The sequence below is a fragment of the Trachemys scripta genome, chromosome 7, assembly GCF_013100865.1.
Source record: "Trachemys scripta elegans isolate TJP31775 chromosome 7, CAS_Tse_1.0, whole genome shotgun sequence".
NCBI lineage: Eukaryota > Metazoa > Chordata > Testudines > Emydidae > Trachemys > Trachemys scripta.
Window position 1 is genome coordinate 117602921 of NC_048304.1, and position 26416 is coordinate 117629336.

At 40.7% G+C, this 26416-nt stretch overlaps 1 protein-coding gene across 3 annotated transcripts in view; it reads right to left on the reverse strand.

The window, feature by feature from the left end:
* Nucleotides 1–559: 559 nt before the first annotated feature.
* Nucleotides 560–26416, reverse strand: part of SHOC2 (SHOC2 leucine rich repeat scaffold protein) — a 98464-nt gene continuing 72607 nt past the window's right edge. For all 3 annotated transcript variants that reach the window (XM_034776141.1, XM_034776142.1, XM_034776143.1), the window contains exons 4-9: nt 21755–21885; nt 18941–19129; nt 16660–16782; nt 11974–12111; nt 5525–5642; nt 560–3299 (exon numbers count right to left, since the gene is read on the reverse strand). In XM_034776141.1, the coding sequence (XP_034632032.1) occupies nt 3091–3299; nt 5525–5642; nt 11974–12111; nt 16660–16782; nt 18941–19129; nt 21755–21885 (908 nt within the window). In that variant the 3' untranslated portion in view covers nt 560–3090. The remainder of the gene's footprint in view (nt 3300–5524; nt 5643–11973; nt 12112–16659; nt 16783–18940; nt 19130–21754; nt 21886–26416) is intronic.

The window sequence follows — 26416 nt, forward strand, 5'->3', positions numbered from 1 at the left end:
TTTGTCTGGACTGAGTTATTTCTTCTCATTTTTAATTTAATCCGCATGATCCAAAATTCTTAAACATATATACAAATGAACACAAATCCCACTGAATGGCATTGGGCATTAGAGACAACCTAAAAACTGTACTTAGTTAACAGATGCAAAATGCAACATCCTGGAAAATTAAAAAAAGTTGTCAGGTTATAGAATTGTTATGAATGATCAAGGTGTTAGATAAATAGCTGAGGGACTAATAACATTTATACATTAAAGCTTATTCCAAGCAGTGATACTCACCCATTTAACACCAAAATTAAATAACTCATTTCATAAGGAAACGTCTTTGAATTCTTTGCACCAGAACTTAATATCTCACGTTGTTTTACTCACACTCCCTCTAGACACTGCAAGAAGGATTCACTTCAAAAAGTACAAAATTAAATTCCCAAACAAGACTCAGGAGTATTTGGCATTGAAGTTACTATTTTAGCACAAGGATACATTGAAAAATATCCTGTTGTGAACACAGCTATGTTTTAATTCATTACTTTACTCTTACAAGTGTAATGGAGACTTTTTTTTTTTTTTTTTTAAAGAGTGTAAAAAGTATTTTTGGTAAACCAACTTCTCATCCAACCAAGTTTTTGGAAGAGGGGGTCAGCTCCAATTGTACAGTCATTAACCATGTACCTCAACAAGATGAATAAACCAGATTAAAATATTTACATACTAAACAATCTTAATTCCGTAAATGCAGCCCAACAGCACCTATACCTGACTGTCTAACAGTGGCAATGGAAACGTTTCAGGAGGAGGCAGCCTGCTATTAGATGCCCTATTTGAAACTTTTAAGAAGCATCTAAAATGACTCCTCTTGGGCTAGTTTCCTACTGTAATACACACCTAAAATCTTGCTCTATTGTAACAGATTGAGACATGAGTTGTCTTATAAGTTAAAGGGCAAATTCTCTCATCAAAAATGGGATTGGGGTGCAAATGGGGAACACAACTGATATGCTTTGAGACACAGGGGCAGCCACCTTTGTTTTAAGGAATCGTATTAATCAAAAACTGTTTTCCCAAGTGAACTGAGGGAGCAAGAAGTAGGTTTCAGCAGTAAATTCAGAAGTTAGATTACAGTCTTCAAAGCTACACATTTCAGCATTCATATTTTAACACTTTACTGATGAAAAAGATTATCTCCAGGCAGAGCTGTAATAACTAGTTTCTTTTATAAACTAAAATCTAAACTGAAAAGCTACAGTAGATGTAAAAAATAAGGGAAGGGAACGGACATTACTTGGTAAAATCCAGTGACATCTACAATAGTTTTACAGCACGTTTGAGCCCTCTACGGTTTTATATCTCCACCTGCCTTCCATTTAAAAGTTGTTCCTTGTTAATGAAAAAACATCAGACAAAACAGAATGCAAGTTACTGTTAATGCTGGAAAAACTAGACCAAAGGCAGTACATAAAATTAAGCTTGTCTAAAAGCCAAAAATTATACTCCCCCAAACTTCTGCATGTGAAATAGATTTTTTCTGACATCAATTGATTTAATTTTGTTAAAAGATACAGTCATCTCTAAAGCACAATAATCCAGCAGCAATTCCATTATAATGAGTATAAATTGGACAGTTTAGCCAACATCTGAAATGTAACTGCCTTTAGAGTTTCCATCTTCTTAAAGAAAAGGTCATCTTAAACTGGCAATGCAAGTGGAGTGACAGTATCTCTTTCACTGCAGCATCTTTAGCTTTCTAAGCAGCCACGCAAATTCAAATAAAATCGCATGTGAACCACTTACAGTATTTCTACTGAGCTATCAACATCTGTGCACAAATGAAAAGGTGCCTCTTTTTACCAGAACGTTCTTTAATACTGAAATTGACAGGATGAGATTAAAAAAAATAGATGTGGCACTGAACTGAATATTTTGAAGCAAGTGCCCCAGCTGTGGGGAAAAGTGCATTTAGTTCAGCAGCAAAACAGCACAGTGTGAAGCAATTGTGCTTGGACAGAGAAGTTCCATAATGGAAGGAGGTACAAGGCAAGTCAAGATATAAAACCATAGTACGTTGTTAACCAACCTTAAAACTTACATATATTGCAGTGTTTAAAAGTAAGACATTCATTTATTGTACAAGGACTATGAGGAATCCTTAAAATTGCCTGTTGTCGTTTATGACCCAACACTATAACAAAAAAAAGATAATATATATATTATTTCCTTGCCATTCAACTATACTGTTAGACCTTATGAATCTGTAACTTCACAAAACAAAAACTGCTCTTCACTGAGACTATTCAATATTTTTACCAATCTGAAAAGGTTACTTGTGCTAGAAAAGACCAACAACAAAAGGCTCAGTTCAGATATGTTATGCCCACAACTGATAACTCAGGGAAGCAAGACTTACAAGAATTCAAGCTTTTTTGACTGCATCTTTTCCACCTACCAGTTGTTTTGATGAGTAAGTATTTTTAGTATACAAACCAGCTGATAAAAATTCTTCAACAGAAGCATATAAATTCTAGATTGATTAAAACAGAGCAAATCAAAACAAAACAAAATCCAGTGATTTACTCTGACTGTAAACAATATAAAAACACCGCTTGTTTCAAATCTCAAAATAAATTAAAGAAAATCCCACCAACTTCAGGATGTGTGACCCTACCAGGTTTTGACACACAGGAGAGAGAGGAAAACAGAAAAGAAAAGTTCACCATAAAAGATTGCGCATTTTTTGCTAACTGAAAGTAGATCTAAGTAAAAACTACTCTTGTCCCTTAAATTTAACAACTTTTGAATTCGCTGGCAATTGCTTTAAGTGAACTGGCATTTCCAGATTACTCAGACAAACATCCACCAAATTCAGCAAAGAAAACTTACACAAGCATTTTTACAGAATAAAAAAAATCTAAATGGCTATGATTCCTCTATTAGCAGAAACACATAATGCAGTCTTAAATTTGCCTTTTTATATTATTTATATATTTTTATATATAATATAATATATGTATATATTATATTATATTATATATAATGACAACATTAATGCAGTTTGTATTTTGTACAGTGTATGGGACAATCCAATTTACATCAGACCATGGCACGATATGGTCCCTGCATTTTTAGGAACTGAATGATGAACGAGGGTCCCCCAGCAACGATCTGAGGTGGAAGGTGGCTGAGAGGGCAGTTCTCAATACTCATTATTGACAGTTTGCTGCAGAGCGCCAGCTCAAAGGGAAGGCTGTGCAGATTGGGGTTGTCATTCAAATACAGTTCTTCCAGATTCTCCAGTGTACCTGGTTAAAATAAAACATTCATAAATATAAAAGTAAATATCCCTTTTGTTTCACATGGCTTATAACATGTGAGTAGAAGCTTTCAAACTCACAAGGGAAATTCAATTGGAAATTCTCTACCAGGGAAACAACCCATGTCCACTTCTATTTTTAAGCATACCAACCCCCTTGCCCACAGGTGTCTAAGTAAGAGTCATTCAGCTCAATTCTCTGTAGTGATGGTCACTGCAAGGTTTCCACTCAAAGTGTGATTGCTACATAAATCAACCAATATGATGTGTAGACAGCAGAGTAACATTCTCTTTCTTGCCAATGCTTACCTATCTTGAACGCCAAACAGCCAAACTAGATAACTGTATATCCCTATATATAGATTGTATTCCCTACAGATCATGTATCAAAGGGGTAGCTGTGTTAGTCTGGATCTATAAAAGCAGCAAAGAGTCCTGTGGCACCTTACAGACTAACAGACGTATAGGAGCATGAGCTTTCATGGGTGAATACCCACTTCTTCGGATGCAGAAGTGGGTATTCACCCACGAAAGTGCATGCTCCTATACCTCTGTTAGTCTATAAGGTGCCACAGGACTCTCTGCTGCTCCTACAGATCAGGTATACCATAAGCACTGCTCCTGTTCTGAGGGCCCGCTCCACTTTCAATTAATGAAAATGGTTAAAAAAAAAGTTCATTATGGCAGGATAGTATTGCACTATTGGTTTGTCAAAGCTTCCAAGTCATGTTGAATTGGGGACATTGGCGGGAGCATTAACTGAGCAAAGACAGGTTTACACAGAGTAATTCTTTAAGGGAGCAAGTGACGTGTGGAAAATGATGTACTTGGACACATACCGCAAAATACTGATAAGAGTTTCAATGCTAATTGGAAGTAGGTATTGTTAGAATTCTTTTACTATTATTTGTATTACTGTAGTTATGATTAGCAGAATTTTTTCTATCATGTAACAGTTCACAGTCGCAGAGTCAGTAATGAGAATATGTAAATCTCTACTGAATACTCCTGTTGCCTTACAACACTCACCTCTTGGTGAAACATCAACGACCTAGAGGAGAAGCAGAGAGGGTAACAGGAGTATTAGAGGGTTAAAGAGCGTGTTGAGGAAGGAAAGGTTTCAGGACCACTGGTGGACTGGGAGAGTATGCGAAAGGTTCAGAGTACAAGCGAGGAACCACATGTAGAATCGGAGGAAGATTGGGGAGCCAGGGTGAGAGACTGCAAAGCAGAAAGGGCAGAGTTGGGCAGAACTTGAGCACTATCTGATGATTCTACATGAGGCAATCAAATTTGAAAACTTTAATAACCAGTCTCTACACTTCACTAGAGTGCTTTAAACATAGTAATTTATTTTAACTCTATAGATTAGAGCATAAGGCACCTGAGCGCGACTAATTTATGATCTAGAATGCATAGGGCCAGATTTAGCTGAGATTTGGCCCTTCTGACTCCAACACATGTGCAAGATTTGCACTGGCTGTGATGGTGTTTCACTGGAGGTGCTGAGACAGCTGAAGCATCTCTGTTTCCCTCTTCTCTAGCTGTGTGGCACTGTATTTCTCACTTGTTTTCATGGTGTTTAGGTCTGTTTTTTTATTCTCTTTCCTCTCCTTTCCCTGTATTTCCTTCTCCCCTTCTCTTGTCTCAGCAAGGCAAGCAGCAGTGTGATGATATGCAAATAGCAAGATTTGTAGAAGGAAAGTGCCTCTCCTAGATTCCCTCTGCAGCCCCTTCCCTCACACAAAATTTTACTTCTGCAGCATGGCCAGAAAGAAAAGTCATAGGATTAGTCTGATTCCTTTCCTACTGAGTCTTTACAAGGAAATGGTTGGAAAGGAAAGTTGACTAACACTGACTGGCATTGCACAATCCTATAAATTTCTCTTTAGTACAGTCAGTGAAGAGTTTGATAGAGAAGGAAACTACTTAATCCAAGTCAGTTTCCCTCTACAAGTTCTTCACACACAAGGTAATTAATCAGAAAAAGCTAAGGTATTTCTCTCACGAAAACAGAGAAAGCATGTAATATTGTAGTGCTGGCAGAAATTTCAAGCAGGGTTGCATACCTCCTCACAATAAAAGTTTCTCCTTGAATTTTGTGGCCTGTTTCTGAATACAATAAATTCCTATCATTTTGTGTCTCCCAGAGGTATTTGGAGGTTATTGTTTAACCATACCGTATATTTATATTTATCAGAAATAGCACCTTACCAATTTCTTCAGGAAGGTGTGTGAGAAGATTCTCTCCTAGCCCAAGATGTGTTAGATTGATGAGGTGACCAATTCCTCTTGGAAGGGTGGTCAACTGATTATTAGTCAAGACCAATTTCTGGTGGAGAAATGAATTCTTAAAATTACTAACAGTGCCTTCAAACAGTTGAGTAACATCAGAAAATGTAGCTATTGAATTGACAGATTGTATTTCTAGCATAAGGAGGGAAATCTCTAGTTCTCTATGGCATTCAAATTCTCTCTTAAATATTATTAAACTTAATAAACAACATGCACTTTTAACCAAGGATATAAAAGGCACTTCACAAGCTTTACTGAAACCTCAGGACAATTCTGCAAAGTCTATTATTTTATTCATTTTATACATGGTCAAATTGGGGCAGAGAAGAGAAGTTACTAACTGTAACTGGAGGTTCTTTGAGATGTGTGGTCCCTATCTGTATTCCACACATAGGCACACATGTACCTGAGTCTGGAAGTTTTTCCAAGCAGTGTCTGTTGATCTGCACACACACAATATCTCCACTCGTGCTCCTGACCTAGGGTATGAAGGGTCAATGCCACTCTATTTCCTCTTGTTACTGCAATGTAATCAAGTCCAAAGCAGAGGAGATGGAGGGCGGGTAGTGGAATACAGATAGGGACCACACATCTTGAAGAACCTCCAGTTACAGTAAGTAACCTCGTCTTTTTCCTGTGCAGCTCCCCATGTGTATTCCACACATGAGTGACTTGCAAGCAGTGATCAACGTGGAAGTGGGTGCAAGGAGGCTGGCAGCAGAGCTGTTTGTAAGATGGTCCTTCCTACTGCCACATCCATGGTTGTCTCGAGTTGGGGAATAGTGTGCCGTAAATGTGCGGCCAGATTGCCAAGTCACAGCTTTGTAAATGTCCCACAATGGGATGCCAGATAAGAATGCCATGGAGGCTGATTGCAGTCATGTGGAGCGAGCTGTAACACTCCCGAGAGGGGGAAGTTTTGCTATCTTATAGCATTTTAGCATGCATCCCCACTTAGAAATTCTCTGTGAGGATATGGCTTGCCCCTTAATATTTCTACTACGGTGACAAAGTCAATTTTCTAGTGGGCTTGGTTCTTTGCAGGTAGAACGCCAGGGCACGTCTGATATCAAGGGAGTATAGTTTCTTGTCCTCAGGAGATGAGGTTTTGGAAAAATATAGGTAAGTGAATTGATTGGCTGATATGGAATTGGGACACAATTTTGGGGAGGAATTTGGGGTGTAGCCAGAGGGAGACCACCTTCTTGTGGAATATTGTGTAGGGAGGGTCTGCCATCATGGCCCCTAGCTTACTGATCCTTCTGGCCAAAGTGATGGCTACCAAGAATGCCACTTCCATGCAGAGGTGGGTCATGGCACAGGCTGCCATAGGTTCGAAGAGCAGCCCTGTGAGAGCTGACCTTAACCTCATCCTGTCATGATCAAACCTGGGGTGTGGGTTTGATGACTGGTGAGAAGGTTCTGATCAAGCCTTTCATAAACCGCACTGTCGTCGGGTGCGTGAAGATATAGCATCCCTCTACTGGGGGAAGGAAAACGCTAATCGCTGCTAGGTGTGCACGCAGTGAGCTAAGGGCTAAACCTGATGTTTGCAGGGCGAGGAGATAGTTGAGGATAACCTGAATGCCCAAGCAGAGAAGTGGCGCCATTTAACCCAGTAGCACATTCTGGTTGATTCTTTCCTGCTTCGGTTAAGGATCTCCTGGACCGAGGCAGAGCATGAGTGTTCCATGTCTGATGCCCATCCAAACACTGGGCCGTGAAGTGGCGTGAGCGTGGATTGGGGGTGCCTGAGCCTGTTCTGCTAATGAGCAGATCCTGATGGGTGGGTGTATGGACGGCTTTAGGAGATCCGTGAACCAGAACTGTTTGGGTCAACAGAGTGCTAGAAGGATGACGGTGGCTGCGTCTCAGTGAATCTTCTGAAGAACTTGCGGTATGAGGAGAATAGGGGGAAAAATTTATTGGAGGTCGCCCCTGGGAGCAGCAGAATGTCACTCAGAGTCGCTGCTGATGGGCCCCTCTGGAACTGTACATGAGATGCTTTCTGTTAATCTGGGATGCAAAGAGGTCCCATAGGGGATTACCCAACTGTGCAAAGATGATGGTCAAAACTGTGTGGTGTATTTCCCATTCATGGTCTACATGGGGGGAAGGGATGGCTCAATGGTTTGCTCAAAGGGATAGCTAAACTCAAGGTTGTGAGTTCAATCCTTGAGGGGGCCATTTAGGGATCTGGGGCAAAAATCTGTCTGGGGATTGGTCCTGCTTTGAGCAGGGGGTTGGAGTAGATGACCTCCTGAGGTCCCTTCCAACCCTGATATTCAATGATTCTGCTTAGTCTGTCCGTTACAGAGTTCTGAGCGCCTGGGAGATATACGGCCTGTAAGGAAACCTGATTTCTGATATACCAGATCCACAGTCTGACGGCCTCCAGGCAGAGGAGACAAGATCTCACTCCTCACTGTTTGTTAATTAGATAGATAAGATATTGTCCAACAGGATTTGCACGTGGAGGAAGCATGTGAGGGGAAAGAAGGCCTTGCAGGCTCTGCAGACTGCTCTCAGTTCCAGCAAGTCTCAAGGCAGCCTGGCTTCCCATGGCGACCATATACCCTGGGCTGCATGGTAGGCCAGGTGAGCACCCCATCCTGTAAGGGAGGCATCCATCACAATGGTGGCCCTCAGTATGGGAGGATTGCAGGGGGTCTCCACCATGGTCTGAGTCGGGTTGGACCACCAAGCAAGAGAGGCGAGAACTCCTGAGGGAACAATAGCTCTGGAGTTGATGTGGTCCTTGGTCAGCAGGTAGGTTGAGTGGAGCTGGGCAAAAGGTGTCACATAGTTGCATGCAGCCATTTGGCCCAGGAAGTAGAGGCACCAACACAGCATAGTGTGGGATTTGGGGGTGATGTGCATGATTAGGCCGCTCATCGTGTAAAATCTGTCCACTGGAAGGAAAGCTCCTGCCGAGACAGAGTCCAGCCTTGCTCCTATTAAATGTATTGTCTGTGTAGGTAACAAAATGGACCTGTCTTCATTTATTCAGACACCTAGGGAGGCAAGGAGACATTGAAGGCAATCGATTGTGAAGACAACTTCTTGTCAGGAATGTCCCACCAGAAGCTAACTGTGCAAGTATGGGAATACCAAAGTTCCTTGGTGTTGCATCTAGGCTGCTAGTACTGTGAACACGTTCACAAAGACCCCATAAGCTATCACAAGAGGCCAAACTGGTATTGTTGCTGTGTAATCCTGAATCGTAAGAATTTCCTATGTAATAGGTGAATGTCCACATGGAAATATGCATCCTTCATGTCAACAGGTGTGAACTACACCCCCTCCTGGAGGAAGGTGATCATTGATGCCAGTGTAATCATTGTGCATTTCAGCTTCCTGATGAAAATATTGAGCTGTTGAAGGTCCAGGATGGACCTCCACCCTCCACCTTTCTTGGGGATGAGAAAATATGGAGAGCAGAACCCTCTTCCTCGCTATTGAGGTGGGATGATCGGTATTACTCGCCAGTGGAGTAGGAAGTCTGGCTCTTGTTGATGAATCAATGGGTGGGAGGGGTCCCCCAGGGGTGGCCAGGTGGGAGGTTTGTGAGGAGGAAAGGAAAGGAAATCTATGGAGTATCCATGATGGATAATCTCCAGAAATCAACTGTCCATAGTGACCTTGCTCCAAAAGTGGGTGAAGAAGGTAAGGCAGCCTCCAAAGATGATGGGTGGTGAAGTAGGCGTCAACAGTGGTGGTGTGCGAGTCTTGATCTGGATATCCAAAGTAGCCTTTGGCTTGCATTTGGGAGTACATGGACGATGTAGTAGTGGTTGGAGCCAGGAAACAGCCTCTCCGGGATCTCAGTCACTTGCAAGGGGATTCAGGTGGATGATGGTAGTAAGAAAGATAGGAAGAAGGCGGCCAGGGTCTGAAGGGCTGTTTCGAATGTATTCTCGTGGGGACTTGAGCACAGATCCCAGAGATCTCAGGGTGGATCTCGAGTCATTGAGGAACGCAAAGACTCGTCTGCCTTTTCACTGAGAAGATTGGCTTCAGCAAAAGGGAGGTCTTGAATAGTATTTTGGACGTCCCCTGGGAAGCCCGGTGATTGGAGCCCAGAGTTTCTATGCATGACCAGCCCTGTAGCATCCACCGTGACCTGGAAAGCCACCTTTGCCATCAGTCTCCCCTCATCCATCAAGAAATGCAACTGGGCCTGATCTTCCCCAGGGGGTTTGTCTTTGAACTCCGCCAGTGTGGTGTAGGTATTAAAGTTATATTTAGCCAACAATGCCTGGTAATTGGCTATGTGAAACTGAAGGCCTGCGGAGGAGAAGGCCTTGCTGCCCAGGAGATCCAGCCTCTTTGACACTTTCTATGGCAGGGTGGATGTCTGAGGGTGCTGCTGAGCCCCTTCCACAGTCACTTGCACAACTAGTGAATTAGGGGAAGGGTGTGTAAAAAGGAAATCAGACCCTTTGGGAAGCACAAAATAGCATCTCTTTGCTTGCTTCCGGGTGGGGGCGCACAATGCAGGTATGTGCCAAACCGTTCTGGCCAGTTGTAGTATGCCTCGTTTATGAAAAGGGCCACCCTGGATGGCCCCTAGGGCTGTAAGATGTCCAGGAGATGGTGCTGGGGGTCCTGGACCTCCTCCAATGGGATTTACAAGTCAATAGGCACCCTTTAGAGAAGATCTTCATATTGTCAATGGTCACCTGGCAGAGAGGGTGGCAAAAGGGATGAACATGTCATCCAATGACGAGGAAGCTCCGGTCGGAACCGGCATTACTGGCTCAGTGTCTTCCTCCTCGTACACTGACGGAACCAGCTAACGAGAAGGCGACGAGTGGCAGCACTCCTGCAACAGTGCCAATGTCTGCTATAAGGGTGCTCAGTATGGCCAGAAGGAGGGATCTTAGTCATGGTGGGCCCACAGGAAATTATATCAGGCATTCTTTGGGGAGGAGGATAGGACTGCTGCGCTGTGTCGGAGATATCAGTGGGACTATTTCCTCTGGCTCCTCTGAGCCTGAGGACAGTGCTGTTGGAAACAGTGATATTGCTGGTACTGGGAGGCACCTGTATGATAGAAGTAGAGACTGCAGGTAGTGGAGAAAGACCTCATTCAGTGTCAGAAAAGCGTCCATATAGCCTGGAATCCACAGGGTTCCCATCAAGACACCAGAGGGACCTGGTTTCACTGCTGGAGCTGGCCGGTCTCCGTATTGCCAAAGCAGAACCAATGGTACATCTGGACTGGTTCTCGTGGATACAATTGGCCTATCTTTGTCCCTGATACTGTAGTCACTACTGGATCCTTCTTCTTCGCCTTACCCTCCAGCCGAGGGGCCCTCAGTGACAATTCTGTGGGATCTGTACATGACATCTCACCCACCTGGCATGGCTTGGGGAGCAAATATGCTTCTTGTAGGCAGTCCACTGCGAGGAACTGCCGTTATGCCCATGAGAGTGTTTCTTACTGTCACGGGCAGCCCTGTGTTGTTGGGCTTCAGTGCCAGTGGCTCCGCTCCATTGTTCATGTTCAGAGGTGAACTGCTGGACAACTGAGGCTGATGTATAGGGGGATATCCCAGGCCAAGCTCAGATCAGGACCTCATAGCCTCTTCCATCAGATGCTTCCTCAGCCTGAGTTCTTGGGCCTCCCTGGTTCTGGGGTGGGAAGGACTTACAGATGCTGCACTTCACCAAGATAAGCACCTCACCCAGACAAGAGAGACACCACTGATCCTTGTTGATGATGGAAAAGGAGCAAGGGCAGGAAACTCAGTTCTTGAAGTCCAGGACCCTGGACATAGTCCCTGAGATAAAGAGAGTTTCCCTTCGACTAGAGGGGGGAGAAGATTGGGTAATTTTCTTATGCTATCCTGTATATACAACTAAGATTTCTAAACTACAGGGTAACTATTTATAACAAACATATACACACACACTCTTTTAGAGACTAAGAAGAGTGAAGCAGGACAGGATTTCAACTCAGGCCACGTGGCATCAACCTGCACCACCCCTTAAACCCTTGGTCAGGAGCACGAGGGGAGATACTGCGCACATGTGGGACCCACACTGTGGGTCAATGGATGCTGCTTGGAAAAACTGCTGGACTCAGGGGCATGGCACACGTGTATACCCACCTGTGGAACACAAATAAGGACCAACACTTGAAGAAGAATCAAATTATTTTCTCAAGGTCAACCAGGGAATCAATGGCAGAACCCGGAATAAAACTCAAGAATCCTGATTCTTTATACTGTTCGCTAATAGTAAATGCCTTCCGTTAACTTTCCTTAAAGAGGCAGATACCATTAATTTGAGTGGGAAAGATACAAATTAGCCTGTTGAAAGTAAAAGCTTGGTATGTTTATCTCCTCTCATCATTGTTTTACCTGCAGATCCTTAAGGTAAGCGATTTCATTTGGCAAGGATTCCAGTTTGTTCTCCTCTAAATCCAACTCTCTTATTTTCCGTAGGTTTCCAATGCCATGGGGAAGTTTCTTCAGAAGATTATTTGACAAGATAAGAACCTGAAGAAAAAACAGAGAAAATTTTAAGTAATGCAGCAAGCAAGTGCCAACTAAAATAGAATCCCTTTAGACTTCAGAATTAAGTAGCATTCCATAGAATGCAAAATACTGTTTAACAAGTTTTGTAAAACTCCCGTGAAACTGAAGGATAAAGTTAAACTTAACTCAGTAATCAAAACTAACACCACATTACAAAATGGAGCTTAACAGAAGTGAAGTTTAAATTCAGAACAACAGATTTCAGATTAATAGGACTATTTAAAAAATTTATACATTTTTAAAATAAACAAACAGTGGAGAAACAAAGAGCTAAGAGCCCATTTTAACCCAATGACTCAAGAAAAACAGACACACAACTTCCTACTACATAACTTCCCTATCATTTGTATTCTTTCACATGCCCGCCTCAGTGCCATCTGCCTTGCTGTCCCTTATGCTTGACAATCCATCTCTGACCCAATCTGCCAAACTTCCCCACTTCCTCTTACTTTTTATACCACCTTCAAGAAGTTGGTTTTGGGAAGGGACTAATAACAAAATATTTGGCTACTCTACACACATGCATTGGTCTCCTATAATGACCTCCCTCATCAGTCCCCTTTTTTAATTCTTCTGGTGCTTTCAGTTACATTTTAAATTAGGGCTTGCTTACAGGGGGACATGCAGGGAAATTAATCCAAATTAACTGAAGGTGTGAATTTAAAGAGGATTAGTTAAACTGCATTAAATCCCTGTGTGGGCATTCTTATTGAGAATTCAAGTGTCATTAATTCAATTTAGATTAATTCACTTCCAAAGTACATCAAATTAAGCCCACTTTAATTCTGAATAAGTGTATCCACACAGGCATTTTCTCCACTTTAACTAATCCACTTAAAAATTATTTTGATTAACTTTCTTGAGTGTCTCCATGTAGACAAGACCTCAGATTATAAACTCCTCCAAGTAGAAAAAATGTCTTTCCTCTGCTGTAAAGTACCATGCTTATGTTCTTATGCTCATCTATGAAGCCAAGTAATTCATTCAAGAATAGTTTGCAGTAATATATCACCTTTCTCCAGAGCAGCTCAAAGTTGCTTACAAGCAACTCTCAACACCTCAGTGAGGTAGGTAATGGGCAAGATGAGGCACAAATGTGAAGGGCTGCATTTTTAGTGGTGCTGAGTACCCACAAATCCCTGTTAAATCAACAGAGCTGCAGGTGCTTAGATCCTGATAATCCATGCTCTAAAGCAGGGGTGGGCAAACTACAGTCCATGGGCTGCATCCGGCCTGCCAGCTGTTTTAATCCGACCCTTGAGCTCCCACTGGGGAGCAGGGTCTGGGGCTTGCCCCGTTCCGGTACTGCAGCTGGGGAGCAGGGTCGGGGGCCACTCCGCGCAGCTCCCACAAGCAGCGGCATGTGCCCCCTCCAGCTCCTACACATAGGGGCAGCCACGGGGCTCTGCTCCACACAATGTCCCTGCCCCAAATGCCGCCCCTGCAGCTCCCATTGGCCAGGAACACGGCCAATGGGAGCCTCTCGGCCAGGAACCACGGCCAATGGGAGCTGCAGGAGCAGCGCCTGAGGATGGGACAGCACGCAGAGCTGCCTGGCCATGCCTCTGCGTAGGAGCCGGAGGGGGGACATGTTGCTACTTCCAGGAGTTCCTTGAGGTAAGCGCCAGCTGGAGCCTGCACCCCTGAGCCCCCCCCCCCCCCCCCCGCGCCCTAACCCCCTGCCCCAGCCCTGATCCCCCTCCCACCCTCAGAACCCCTCGGTCCCAGTCCAGAGCACCCTCCTACACCCCAAAGCCCTCATCCCCAGCCCCAGCCCCGGCCCAGAGCCCGCACCCCCAGCCAGAGCCCTCACCCCCTCCCACAATTTCATGAGCATTCATGGCCCGCCATACAATTTCTATACCCAGATGTGGCCCTCAGGCCAAAAGGTTTGCTCACCCCTCCTCTAAAGGCTATGTCTACATTGCAGCTGGCAGCGAGCCTCCCAACCCAGGTAGACAGACTGACAGATTCGTGCTAATGGGGCTCCAGCTAGTGCACATTAAAAAGAGCAATGTGGATGCTGCAGCTCCTGTGGAGACTCGGGCAAGTGACCCAATCTCAGACCTGGGGGACTGGGCAGGCTCGAGAGCCCAAGCTGACATCCAAGCCACAACTTCCACACTGCTACTTTTAACGTGCTACCTCAAGACCCGCTGGCACAAGTCTGCCCAACTAGACTGGGAGGCGCGCGCCCTGCTGCAGTGTAGACATACCCTTAGTGACATCACTAAGCTCTGGAGGGGTGTCCGGCTGGCTTTGGATAGTTAAGATCTTCCAGCTAACCCCAATAGGGTCTGGGAATTGATCCTAGCACTATGCTAGAATTGCTAGATATTTCTCCTTTCCAATCCTACCATGTTATTGTTTTGCGATATTAAAACATACACACAAAAGTGAGTAGTTCAACAGTTAATGCAAAATTCTACAACAATGCATCGTTAGGGTTGTATGCAGAATTGTTGGAGCTGTGTCGGTCCTGGATATTAGAGAGACAAGGTGAGGGAGGTAATGTCTTTTATTGGACCAACTTCTGTTGGTGAGAGAGACAAGCTTTCAAGCTTACACAGAACTCTTCAGGTCTGAGAAACTTAACCAGGTTAGGGTTGCACAGTTAAAGTCAGGAAATGCCAAAGTTAAGGTTAGCATGTCAATAATAATGTGGTTTTGTTGCATATCCTGTGTATTTTAAAGCACATACTAAACAATATGAATAGTAACTTATTAAACTACATATCTAAAAGAAAAACCGAACAGAAAATATTACTGTGACACAGGGCCAGAAAGGGTTACACAATTAGCCGGCTAACTGACCCAGATTCAACCTTTAGAGACATATTAAAGGATATGGTAAATGGTAATTAGGGCCATTTCATGTTAAATAGACTAGAGTTTGAAATGCAAACCTGTACGGTTAGAGAATTAGAGGTAATGCTAAGTACTCCTGTTCTAATTGTAAGTGTTTGCTTATATCTTGTTAGGTGTTAGCCATGTAACCAAACAGTTCCTGTGTATTGCTGAATTCTGTTAATTCAGAGATCAAAAGAAAATGTTAACATTTAAATGAACTGTGAATGTACTGATATCACTGTCAATTTCTCTTTGAAGTATGTAGCAAATTACCTGTAAATAAAGGGAGATAGGCATTGCCTTATGTTAATCCAGGTAGCTAATTATCGTTGATGGTTAGGAAATAGGTGGTTTACTTCAAAGATAGGATAATTGCCAACTGTTCACCCAAGTACTGCATGGTGTCAAGAGGCTGCCTGGGAACTGTTTAAAGGGCTCTTGGAACCTGATCCTTTCATCTAAGATGTGCTTAAGCTTCATCAGGGGAAGAAGTTTGAGTCACAAAACTGAGGTCTCCAATCCCATCTGGATCACCCTGATATTGGACATTGGACTAAAACTATGGACTAATTCTGAAAGAACTCTTTGCAACTCTAAAGTTCACCATATCTACTATGAAACTGATCTAAAAACTCTTAGTCTGTATGTATGTATAATGATCTTTTAACGAATACACTCTTCTTTTTTAATAAGCTTTAGATTATTTAATAAGAATTGGCTGTAAGCATGTATTTCGGTAAGATCTGAAATATTCAGTGACCTGGAGGGTAATGTGTCTGATCCTTTGGGATTGGTAGAACTTTTTATATGAACAACAAGATTTTCAGTAATCCTCTTCATATCTGACTTGCCTGTCTGGGAAGAAGTCCAAAGCTGGGTTGCTTTATGGGATCTGTGTTTTTGGCTTCTGGGTAACCAGTAAGGTATTGTGGAAGCTGTTTTGTTGCTGGCTTGGTGAATCTAAGTATTAGAATAACCACCAGTTTTGGGGATTGTCTGCTCCACTCTTTGCAGTTTGCCCTAATTGAGCAATCTCAGCGTGGTACCCCCGTGACCAGTCCACAATTACCTATGTGCAATGTGGCTGAGTTAAAATTGCTGTAAGAACTTTCACTTTTGCATGAACATTGCATAAGCAGTTCTTTCTGTTTAATTCCCTAGTGTTTCTACTTAGTTGTAAAATTACCTAATTTTACAACATAAATATGCCCTTTCCTATTGGCACTCTCTCTAACAACAAAATCTGTTTAATAGGCCAACTTGGTTCTTGGAGTCTATCTATAGAACCTTCTCTTTAATCACTTGGTGGCTGGTTTCGAGGCCCAGTCCAATGCTTTCTAACTGAACTCAGTCCACTTTGTCATTCTTTTGTTGGAATATTTTGGCCCACTTTGTATGCTGGTCCCTCTGGGTGTTCAGCCCAGTTTTAATTCATTTTATTTTCTGCACTGTACATTTTGTGATGTGGGGTTGTCTATAGATTAATAAATGAAATAGGCACACAGGCTTAAGGAACGAAACATTTAAAAAGCTATTAATGAAAGTCAAACTTATGAAACCCTCATATGTTCGGTTAGCACACTTATTATGGGGACATACTTTTTTTTAAGTTCATTTCTGAGGATTTGCTTAGTCAGACGTTCACTGTGTTTCTCTCACCTCAAGGGAAACTAGCCCAGACACATCCTCAGGAATTTTTGTGAGCTGATTAGTGGCTAAATTCAGTTCCACCATGCTGGTCCAAGTCCCAAAGTCCAAGGGGAGCGAGGTTAGCTGATTGTCCTGCAATTTAACAAAGAAAATATGTAGGCTTTGGCATTAAAAACAGCAAGGTAGCTTGGAGATTAAATAAGATGAAACATTTAGATAAATCAAAAATTTGATTGGTTCTCATATAAACCAATAGAAAAAAACTTCGCTAAATGGTTGAATCTTTAAAATGCATTCCCAAAATGTAATGAACACTACCCAATCTAGACATGTGGAGCTGGATTTGTATTACCAATGTGATGGACTGAAATGGAAACAACATATTACAAAGGCAATAACTCATGAAATTTCCAAGGTCTCAATAGTTAATTTTGACTTCTGACGCTTTTCAACATTGCGTACTGTTGGATAGGATGTGAACACTTAAGACATGAATAAAAAAAAAACACAACAAACACCACATCATGTAAAGAACCTAGCAACAATTCTGCAATCCTAAAAATATGGAGGGTGTAAGGCAAACAAAAAAACCCTAATAAAAGGTCAAGTACCATGACAAAACAACTTAAGTGTCAGACATTATTTCAGGATCTGGCCTATGACAGGCAGTTGGAACAGATATCAGCCAGCAGTGCCCACAGGCTCCATGTTTGCTGACATCGGGGTAGTTTTTAAAATAGCAAATACATCCAAATTGCTTATGTAGTAAAAAAAACTGGAATGAAGTCAGACACACTCACTATTTACAGTGCTAGTAATATAATTTGGTCTAGAGTGGACACAGTAAATTCTAAGAAATCAGGCTGTTCAGACTACTGGTACATGTGTGACATTAAAGAGTGATTGGTACCTTTAGAGAATTTTTTTTTCTAATTTAAGGACCCATCTAGATTACAAAAAGGAAGATGTTGCCTCGTTTGTCTGATTTTTCCACATTGCCCTTACACCTGAAAAACTCTTTCCAAATAATGTGCCAGACACTATCCTCTCACCATTCAAATCCTTCCCCGGACTAATTTCTGTTGTGAGGACAACAAAAATTCAGTCATCTAATAATAGATGTATTGGACAACAGTTAAACATAAGTTTTTACAATAAAATAAAAATTTTAACCCCCTTGAAATGACTAAAACATGCACCAGCCACTTTACTTTTATGTTGCGCCCTCTTCATCTGGTTCAGACTGGAAATAAAGCATAAATTTTTAACAGTGTAAGTAATTAACCATTAAAATAATTTACCAAGGGTTGTGGTGGATTCTCCATCAGTGACTATTTTTAAAACAAGATTGGGTGTTTTTCTAAAAGATCTGCTCTATAAATTATTTTGGGGAAATTCTATTGACCTCTGTTAAACATGAGCTCAGACTAGATAATCACAATGGTCCCTTCTGGCCTCGGTATCTATGAATCTATTTTTGTATTTCAGAATACAAGCTTTTCAGGGAAGAGACTATCTTATATAGCTTGAAAGTGCCTTGTACATCGTAGGTGCTGTCACAATTAGTAATTAATAATTATCATTTATTGATAAATACATTTTCTATAATGTAATTATATCAAGACATGGGAGGGGCTATCTGTCGAGTTTCAAAAGAGATTGAAAATCTCTGAATGTGTATTCTGTTACATATTAAACTAAACCCACTGTTACACTATTATCCCTCATGGCTATTTTCTCCACCTGTAATCTGTGATCATATGCTTATATTGTGATCTTTAGGGGATGTAAAGCGTCTCTTTAAAAATATACAATATTTAACACAATGGGACATGAGTTCTTACTGTGGTCTCTGGGCTACCTCAATGCAAAAGTAATAGTAATAACAAGGTCTCGATTTTAGATTTTGCAAAAATAAGCTTTAAAAAGGCAATAGATATTTCTTTCCATGATTCTGTTTTTAATTGAAATAAAATTGTTTTAAAACAAAATATTCCCCTCCGGTGTTTGCAATTCAACCATTCAGATTCCTGGACATGCAAAGTACAAACAGCTTCACTGAATTTCACTGTCCAAATGTGAAGGCAATGTGAAAGAGCTAACAGACTAAATAGTGAAAAATGAAATGGATCAGTAACACAGGTAAAGGATGTGTGTCTGTGATATCTGAGTAAGGTGACAAAGTATCCCTTTCATATGCTACAAGTTTATTCTTTGTATCATTAAATTTGTTACAGTTCACAGAATCTGCTGTGGATGTTACAAACAGTGGAGCGTTGCTGTGGCTCACCTTCATGTTCAGCTTACTTAACACTTTAGCTCTAGAGAAAATTCCAAACGGGATTTTGCTGATGCGGTTGTGTTCCATGTTGAGAGAGTAGATTGTGGAGAACTGTGATGGGCCACCCACTGGATATGACTGGAAGCAGTTCCTGGCCAATGTTAAACTAGTCAGGTTCACAAGACTCGATAAAAGACCCTAGAAAGGGGGAGGGGGGGGGAAGAGAACCTTGAGCTGTGCATTTAAATTTATTTGAACATATATTCTTTCACTGTATTGGGTCTCAATAAAAACTAGCTTCCCCCCAGGGCACCCAACAAGATAAGTAAGAGTTGCAATATATAAACGAGTCTTAACTTCAGAAAAAGCTCTCTCATCCATACATTCTCATCCACAATCACTAGGAGAGAACTGTATTCCTCTCTTCCCACACATACATGGTGCCAGTATATAAAAAGTACCAACATTTAAAATTTAGACTATAAGGTCCTTTAGGCAGGAATCTCAGGTTTGTACCTGTCAATAAAGCACCCAGACACTCTATTGGCACCATAGAAATAAATAATGAGTGCCAAATTAATGCTGAAATTTCATCTTTCGCTCATTACAATGCCAACCTTAATTCAGCCCTATTTGTTTAGGTACTGCAGGGATTAAAGACTCATGCACGATGTTACATACCAGAAATATTAAAGTATCTACAATCACAGACTGAATAGCAGCAAGCTCTCAAAACTTTCAATCAACCTCAAATATCTTTACTTTTCCCGAGTTACAGTTTTAATATTACAATTACAATAAAATTTTTATAGTGTTGTTTCGGGAATGAAAGTTTTTTTTTTTTTTTTTTTTTTAAATTAAGGGCCGCTTCACATTCCTTATATAATAAACCATCAAATTGCAACTTGCTCTGCTTCGTGTCATGGCTCAACAAATTTGCAGGTATTTGAACACAAGAAAAAAAAAGTTTTATCTCAGAAAAATCAGTGCAGCAATTTTTTTTCCTAACTGTAAACAATAAAACGAAGTTGCAGAGATATTAGTCGTATTAAAATCTCATTGTTATTTAGCACAATCTTTTAAGAGGAAATCCTGCCTTTAGTGATTTTATTATTTAGTTGCAATTTTTGGTTCTGCACTTTGCAATAGTACTTTGGGGTTGCCTAACACCTTATTGTTTTAAACTGACCTTGGAATTTGCAGAGGCTGTTTTTTAAGTCTGGGACTATACATAAACATTGATAATAATATGTGTATTAGCTGGTGCATATAATTTTTCTAACAGCTCACAAGTAACTAACAATTAAAATGCTTTGGAGGGGAAGATGCAGAGTTTAGTTACACACAGTCTAAAGAAAACAATGCACTCAATATTTATGGAAGCTGTGGGACTGCTGCCTTTCCCAACTTATCCTTTTAAGATACAATATTTATTAGGCATTGCATCATGAGCTCTAGGCTCATTTTGCATTTCAGCAATTTCTTTGCAAATGAATTTTCTTTTTATTGCAGCCAAGAATGCTTAATTTTAAATGGATTACACTACTACATTAACATCTGAGCTACTTCTTTGTCGCAACATATAACTTATTGTTAGACTAACACATTTAGGTAAGGTCGCACTATTTGGTAAGGGAGTTTTTGATTAGGAGTCAACTTATTTTAGGATAAGCAATCAGTTCTCCAGTCGCTTGCTTTTCTATGTGTAATCACCATTGTAGTTACTTTCATTACATGCCTGGGTGGGGTGATTCGGCTTTGTTCTTAAAAGCAGCTGAGCAACTTTCCCTCAACCGCATTTTTTTAAAGCACAAGCCTACCTCAATATTTAATCATCTTTTGTTTCCAGTCAGTTGTTGCTGAATTTAATAATTCAGACAATTATTAATTATTTATACAATTACTGTACTCGGGTGCTTTCAATGGTCCTCTAATTGATGTTCACATCTTTTTCCTTTTTTCCCCCTGCATACATGTTCTCTCTTTTCTCATTAGGTAGATTTTAATTATATGATATTTGCAATATAATTTTAGATGTAGTTCTTCGGAGAACAGGTTAGGTAGACTGAACAAAATAGTAGCAATGTTTCGATCGCTAACTGAAACAAAGCAGAATAAACTCTGTGCATTTTATCATGAAGCCTAAAACTCTCACAAGTTCTACAGGGTTGAGGAGGGTGGAGTATCCTGTGACTTGGCTGAGGCAGGAGGGAACAGCATAGGACTAGCAAGTGCAATAGCAGAGGCAGGAAGCAAGACAGCTGGCCCCTGCACAGTCATAACTACCACAGGATTCTGCAGATTTTTACCTTTTGTAGCTAGTGGGTGGTGTGCTACCCAACTGAGGGATGCACTGGTGGCGAAATATTGTTGTAAATTGCAAACTCCTACATTACATTATTATGGAAATGTTAACATTAAGCAGCTATCACAAACATAGGGGCTTTTTGTCCACCTGTTTATCAAAACAGAACAGTCCTGTTTCAATTGGAAGTGGACAGAGAGATCCCTCTTAGTTTTCTGTCTCCTTTCCCCCTTAGCATCTGGAACAGGAACCTCACGTCCAGCTAAAATGATGGGCCCCTGGCTTCGTCGTTTGTGTCATAAGAACATTTAGAAAATGGATAAAATGAGTTAGTGTCTTGTTGCCTGACGATTCGTCAATTGAATTACTGTCTAACTGGTTAGATATACATGTCAATGTGGCAGGCTCGTTCCTTAAAGCTTCTCATGTAAAAATCAATCTGCAATATTTTGATGTGCTCACAAAACTAAAAAAATCTATTACGTTTTCCCCCCAAGTGAACACCTTGTGCCCCTCACCTCTGGTAAAGTAGAAATGTTGTTGTTCTCCAAATTCAGTTCATCAAGTTCACTACATTTTGCTAAAGACTTGGGGATTGCCGACAGTCTATTGTACCTTAGGCCAAGACGACTTAGACTGGACAAATTTCCTACAAATGCAAAACAAAGTGTTATTAATATATGTCATTTAGGGTTTAGGGCACAGGACTGAGAGTACGGAATCTTGTTCTATTTCTGATTCTTCCACTGTGTGCGCTTAGTCAAGAAACAACCTCTCTGAGGCTCAAGTTTCCCATCTGTAAAATGGAATTACCACACCCTTCACCAGGACACTGAAAGTATTAGCTGATGTTCACAAAGTACTCTATTTTCAGATCCTTAGATGAAATATGCAATAGAAGCATAATATGCATATGTTTTTCTATAAGTTTCACAACAGAGACACACACTGAGCAATCAACAAGTCAATTTTTTAGATGTTCCTCCATTCTGGTCTTTTCACCAGGAAGTCCAGCTTTTACCCGAAGTTTTCCAGTTTTTCCCAAAATAACTTATCAAAAATTACAGTATTTTTACTATACGCAGTGTTGTAGTCATTTTACTACATTATTATTACAAACTATTACAGTGGTACACAAAACATGATTAAATGGAATGAGATGAAGTTAAGTCAAAGGAAAGGGAGGCTGAACATCAGGGAAAGTATAACCAACAGTGAGATCTGTTAGCTGGGGAATAGTTTCCCCATGGGACATGGTGAAAGTCCCATTGCCTTGAACTTTTGAAACAGACTGGACAAAGTGTATTATAAGGACCCCTCCCTGTATCATTAAGGGGATAGACTGAATGATCTAATAGGTCTTTCCCATCTGTAATCTCTGATTCAGCATAGTTTCTATAGAGACTTTCTGATGAGTGTCTTAATAAGGCAGGAGACACTCAGTGCAGAAGCTCAATATCTGCAGGGCAGATATTTCTAAAGTCCCAAAGAACCAGAGGGCACGTCTGCAATGGATATCTCTGGCATTTTGCCCAAGAGCATGGGAAAGTGTTTAATTTATTGCTGATGAAGACAAAGCAAAAATTAGGGAAATGAAAGGAACAGTGGCTGAGCTGGTGGCACATGTTTATAATTATTACTATTATAACTAAAATTGTTAACTACATGCAAAGTTAGTATGTCCTAACTTCATTTATAACATAAAATATAGGAAACATCTCATTTCATTGTGCCCATATTCACAAAGATCTTCAGGGTGAAACATTCTAGGGATGAGTCAAAACATTCTAACAACACTTCTCAGAAATGAAATAGCATTTAACAATCTAGTCTATAAATGAACAACAGGCAAACATCACACAAAACGTAAAAATCCATCACTTGTTCTTTGCTCTCCGACATGCTTCTTGAATCCTGAGTTATGTCATCAGGCACTATGCAATATGAAGTAGCAGAGTAAAGGATATACATTGCCAACTGTTTAGCAATACAAACGTAGGCTATGTCAATGACAAGATTGTAAACACAAAGTGTACTATGTCTAATCACACCAGCAATTTGGGAAAAAATGGAACCTCAAAGCAGCTGCTGTCAGAGGGTCAGAATTATATACACCTCTATCCCGATATAACGTGACCCGATATAACATGAATTCGGAAATAACACGGTAAAGCAGTGCTCCGGGAGGGTGGGGGGGAGACTGCACACTCCGGCAGATCAAAGCAAGTTCGATATAACGCGGTTTCACTTGTAACGTGGTAAGATTTTTTGGCTCCCGAGGACAGCGTTATATCAGGGTAGAGATGTAGTATTTTCCAGAAAATAAGGTACATTGGAAAATAATTTTTAAATTATCAAAAGTATAAATACCACCTCTCAAACCATCTCCACATCTCATCTTTGTTTCTATCCCTTTCCATTAATCTCTCTCCTCCTAATGAAAGAGGCTTACTAGTGGCTGCAATACATCATACACTAGTACTGAGCCTGCCCTGCACAATATGCCTACTGCATCAGCAGTAAGTGTCAAACCATAAGTGGTTCTTATAGCATTTGCACCAGTCTGCTAAAACTTTTTTCAATCCAAGCAGGTTGATAACAGACCTTAAACATCACATTTTTATTACTATCTTCCCTCCCTCCTCCCTTTCATTTCCATTCCAAAAATTAATTCAGCAGCAGATCGCATGAATGGCTGGAGTTATGGGGCTTGACTTTCAGAGATGTTGAGCATGCAGAGCTCCCATCAACTAAAACTGCAGTTGTGGGTGCTCAGAACCTCTGAAAATAAGGTCCTAATGCTTTGCACACCTATTTTAGCATTTTTACCATGCTCACTGAGACAGTCTCTAAACTCATACTAGAATTGAAGTGGGATTGGGGAGCAACTTGTCCACAAGAGAAATTTCTTCCCAACTCCCCTCAATTAGTGTCTGACTTGTGTTGGGAGTATGAGGGTTTATATCCCTTCTAAAGACAAAAATGGGGGAGTAAGACTGCAGACAGACTAACATCTGACGTGATCACTAACAATAGGCAAACCAAAAACAGCATGTGTCCACTTGATTTGGCATGAGTATGTAAAACGGACAGCAACTATAGAATGATTAGGTTCACATTCAGTTGTATTTTTGTCATTAGAACTATACCTCAACAATTCTTCTAGGCATGACCCTGCCGACGTGCAGGCAGAATGTCTCAAAGGAGAGCAGCATTAGATATTTATGAGCATGTCAGTTTCGCATCAAACTGAAGAGAAGTATTAGATAGGAAAAGCAGCAAGCTAGCAATAAACAAGTAAAGATACCTCCAACTCCTCTCCACGGCAAACGTCTTTTAATGATATTTATACTCCCAATTTTGTGATTCTTTGATACAACTTTTGCTAAGCATGATTTGCAAGCCATGTTAAGCCTCAGCTTATTTTTCTTCTAATGGAAGATGCCGACCCTAACAAAACCCCTGCAAAATTATTTTTCTTAACTTTCTTCATGAAAGATTCAGATTGCCTTGGGGGAAATCAGATTTTAGACATCCACCTTTGTACCAGTTATTTCAGTTCTGTTTTACTAAATGCGAATTTGGTCAATATTAGAGCATTACAGTCTTCTTAGCAGGCTCCACTCCTTTTCAGGAGATGTACCTTTCATGGGGTCCTAGTTTTGCAGCAGCTGAAGCACAGAATTCCCAACCACTTCATTAGGGTGGCTAGAAAACCAGGTACTACATGCTTCACAAAGATAATTTGTACAAAACTGAATTTAAAAACTGCTTGGGAGAACACAGAAAAAATTCCACAAATTATTTCAATTCAATGCATGTTACTATAAACAGAAATCTAAATAGGTTATTATAAAATAAATTCTCTGTTAAGGACATTTTCAGATGCTTAGAGGGGAAAAAAGATTGATTGCTGCTGTCCGCCAATTGCTATGAGGGAAGGACCAAAAAGAACGAAGAAATGCACACATGCAGAAATATTACTGATCTGCAGAAAGACCATTTAAGGGTGGTTTTTCCATTTCTCCCATATTATCAGTTTCTCTTTGAGAGAGGAGAAACCATACCTCTTCTACTCAGAATATTTCAAAATCTGAAGAGACATGGTCTAGCAGACTCAACACAGAACTAGGAACTCCTGAATTTACTTCCAGCTCTACTACTGACTGACTCTAAGGGACTGAGTAAGGTCCCTCTTTACGGCAGCTTCACCATACTCCCCTCTCCCCTACCTTCAGTTATTTTAAGCCCTTTGAGACTCTTCAGTGACGAGTACTACGGAAGTGTAAAGCATTACAACAAAATGGGTAATGATTACTCTGCACTATGTAATTTAATGCATTATAGGTTAGCTTGCGATCCAGCTGGAATTTTTTTTAATGTTATGGAAGCACTCAGACCAGAATAAAATAAAATAAGTTCACCGGAACAAGTGGCTTTCGTATAATTATATTAAAATACAAAGCTTTTTACATTTATAAAACTTGTGCATTAGAAAGTCTTTCCATTATAGTTCTCTCCCCTTTTATGATTTATTTGTTATCAGAGGATTTAAAGCCTTCAGCAGTTTGTAATAGATAATTGCAACAATACATCATAGAGAACATTGAAGTCTATTAAACAAAATTGTTAAGGGGGCACATTACAAATTCTGCAATTTTTATAGACATTTTGCACCAAATGTTGATATCACACTCTAAGTAGTCGTGTTAGAATGTGTACTTGCATTATTATGCATTGTTACCTTGTCCTAGTTCACTCATAGATCATTTTCTACTGAGTGTTTATTGCTATCACATGTATGAAAGGGCAACTGATGCCATCTTTAACATAATAGGGAATTGTGGGCACAGATTAAATCAAACTGCATGGCATTTTTCAGATGTAGTATGAAAAAACTACAAAAAAAATGTAGTATGCTTAATATGACATCTGGACTTAATACAGTGAAAAAAAGGTGAGGTTGCAGCATGGAAGAAAAGGAACACAGGTTCAGTCAATATAAGATGCTACAATTGAATACAAAACCTAAAGCAGACAAGACCTAAGTGTTTCTAAAAAGTTGAGAAATGGTGTTTAGCACCTTCTAGCAGAGGTTGGGTAGTCTTATAGGCAACCGTCAATCCACTTGATCATGGTGAAGTGTAAAGGGTCTAGTCAGGTTTCTGATCAATAAAAAG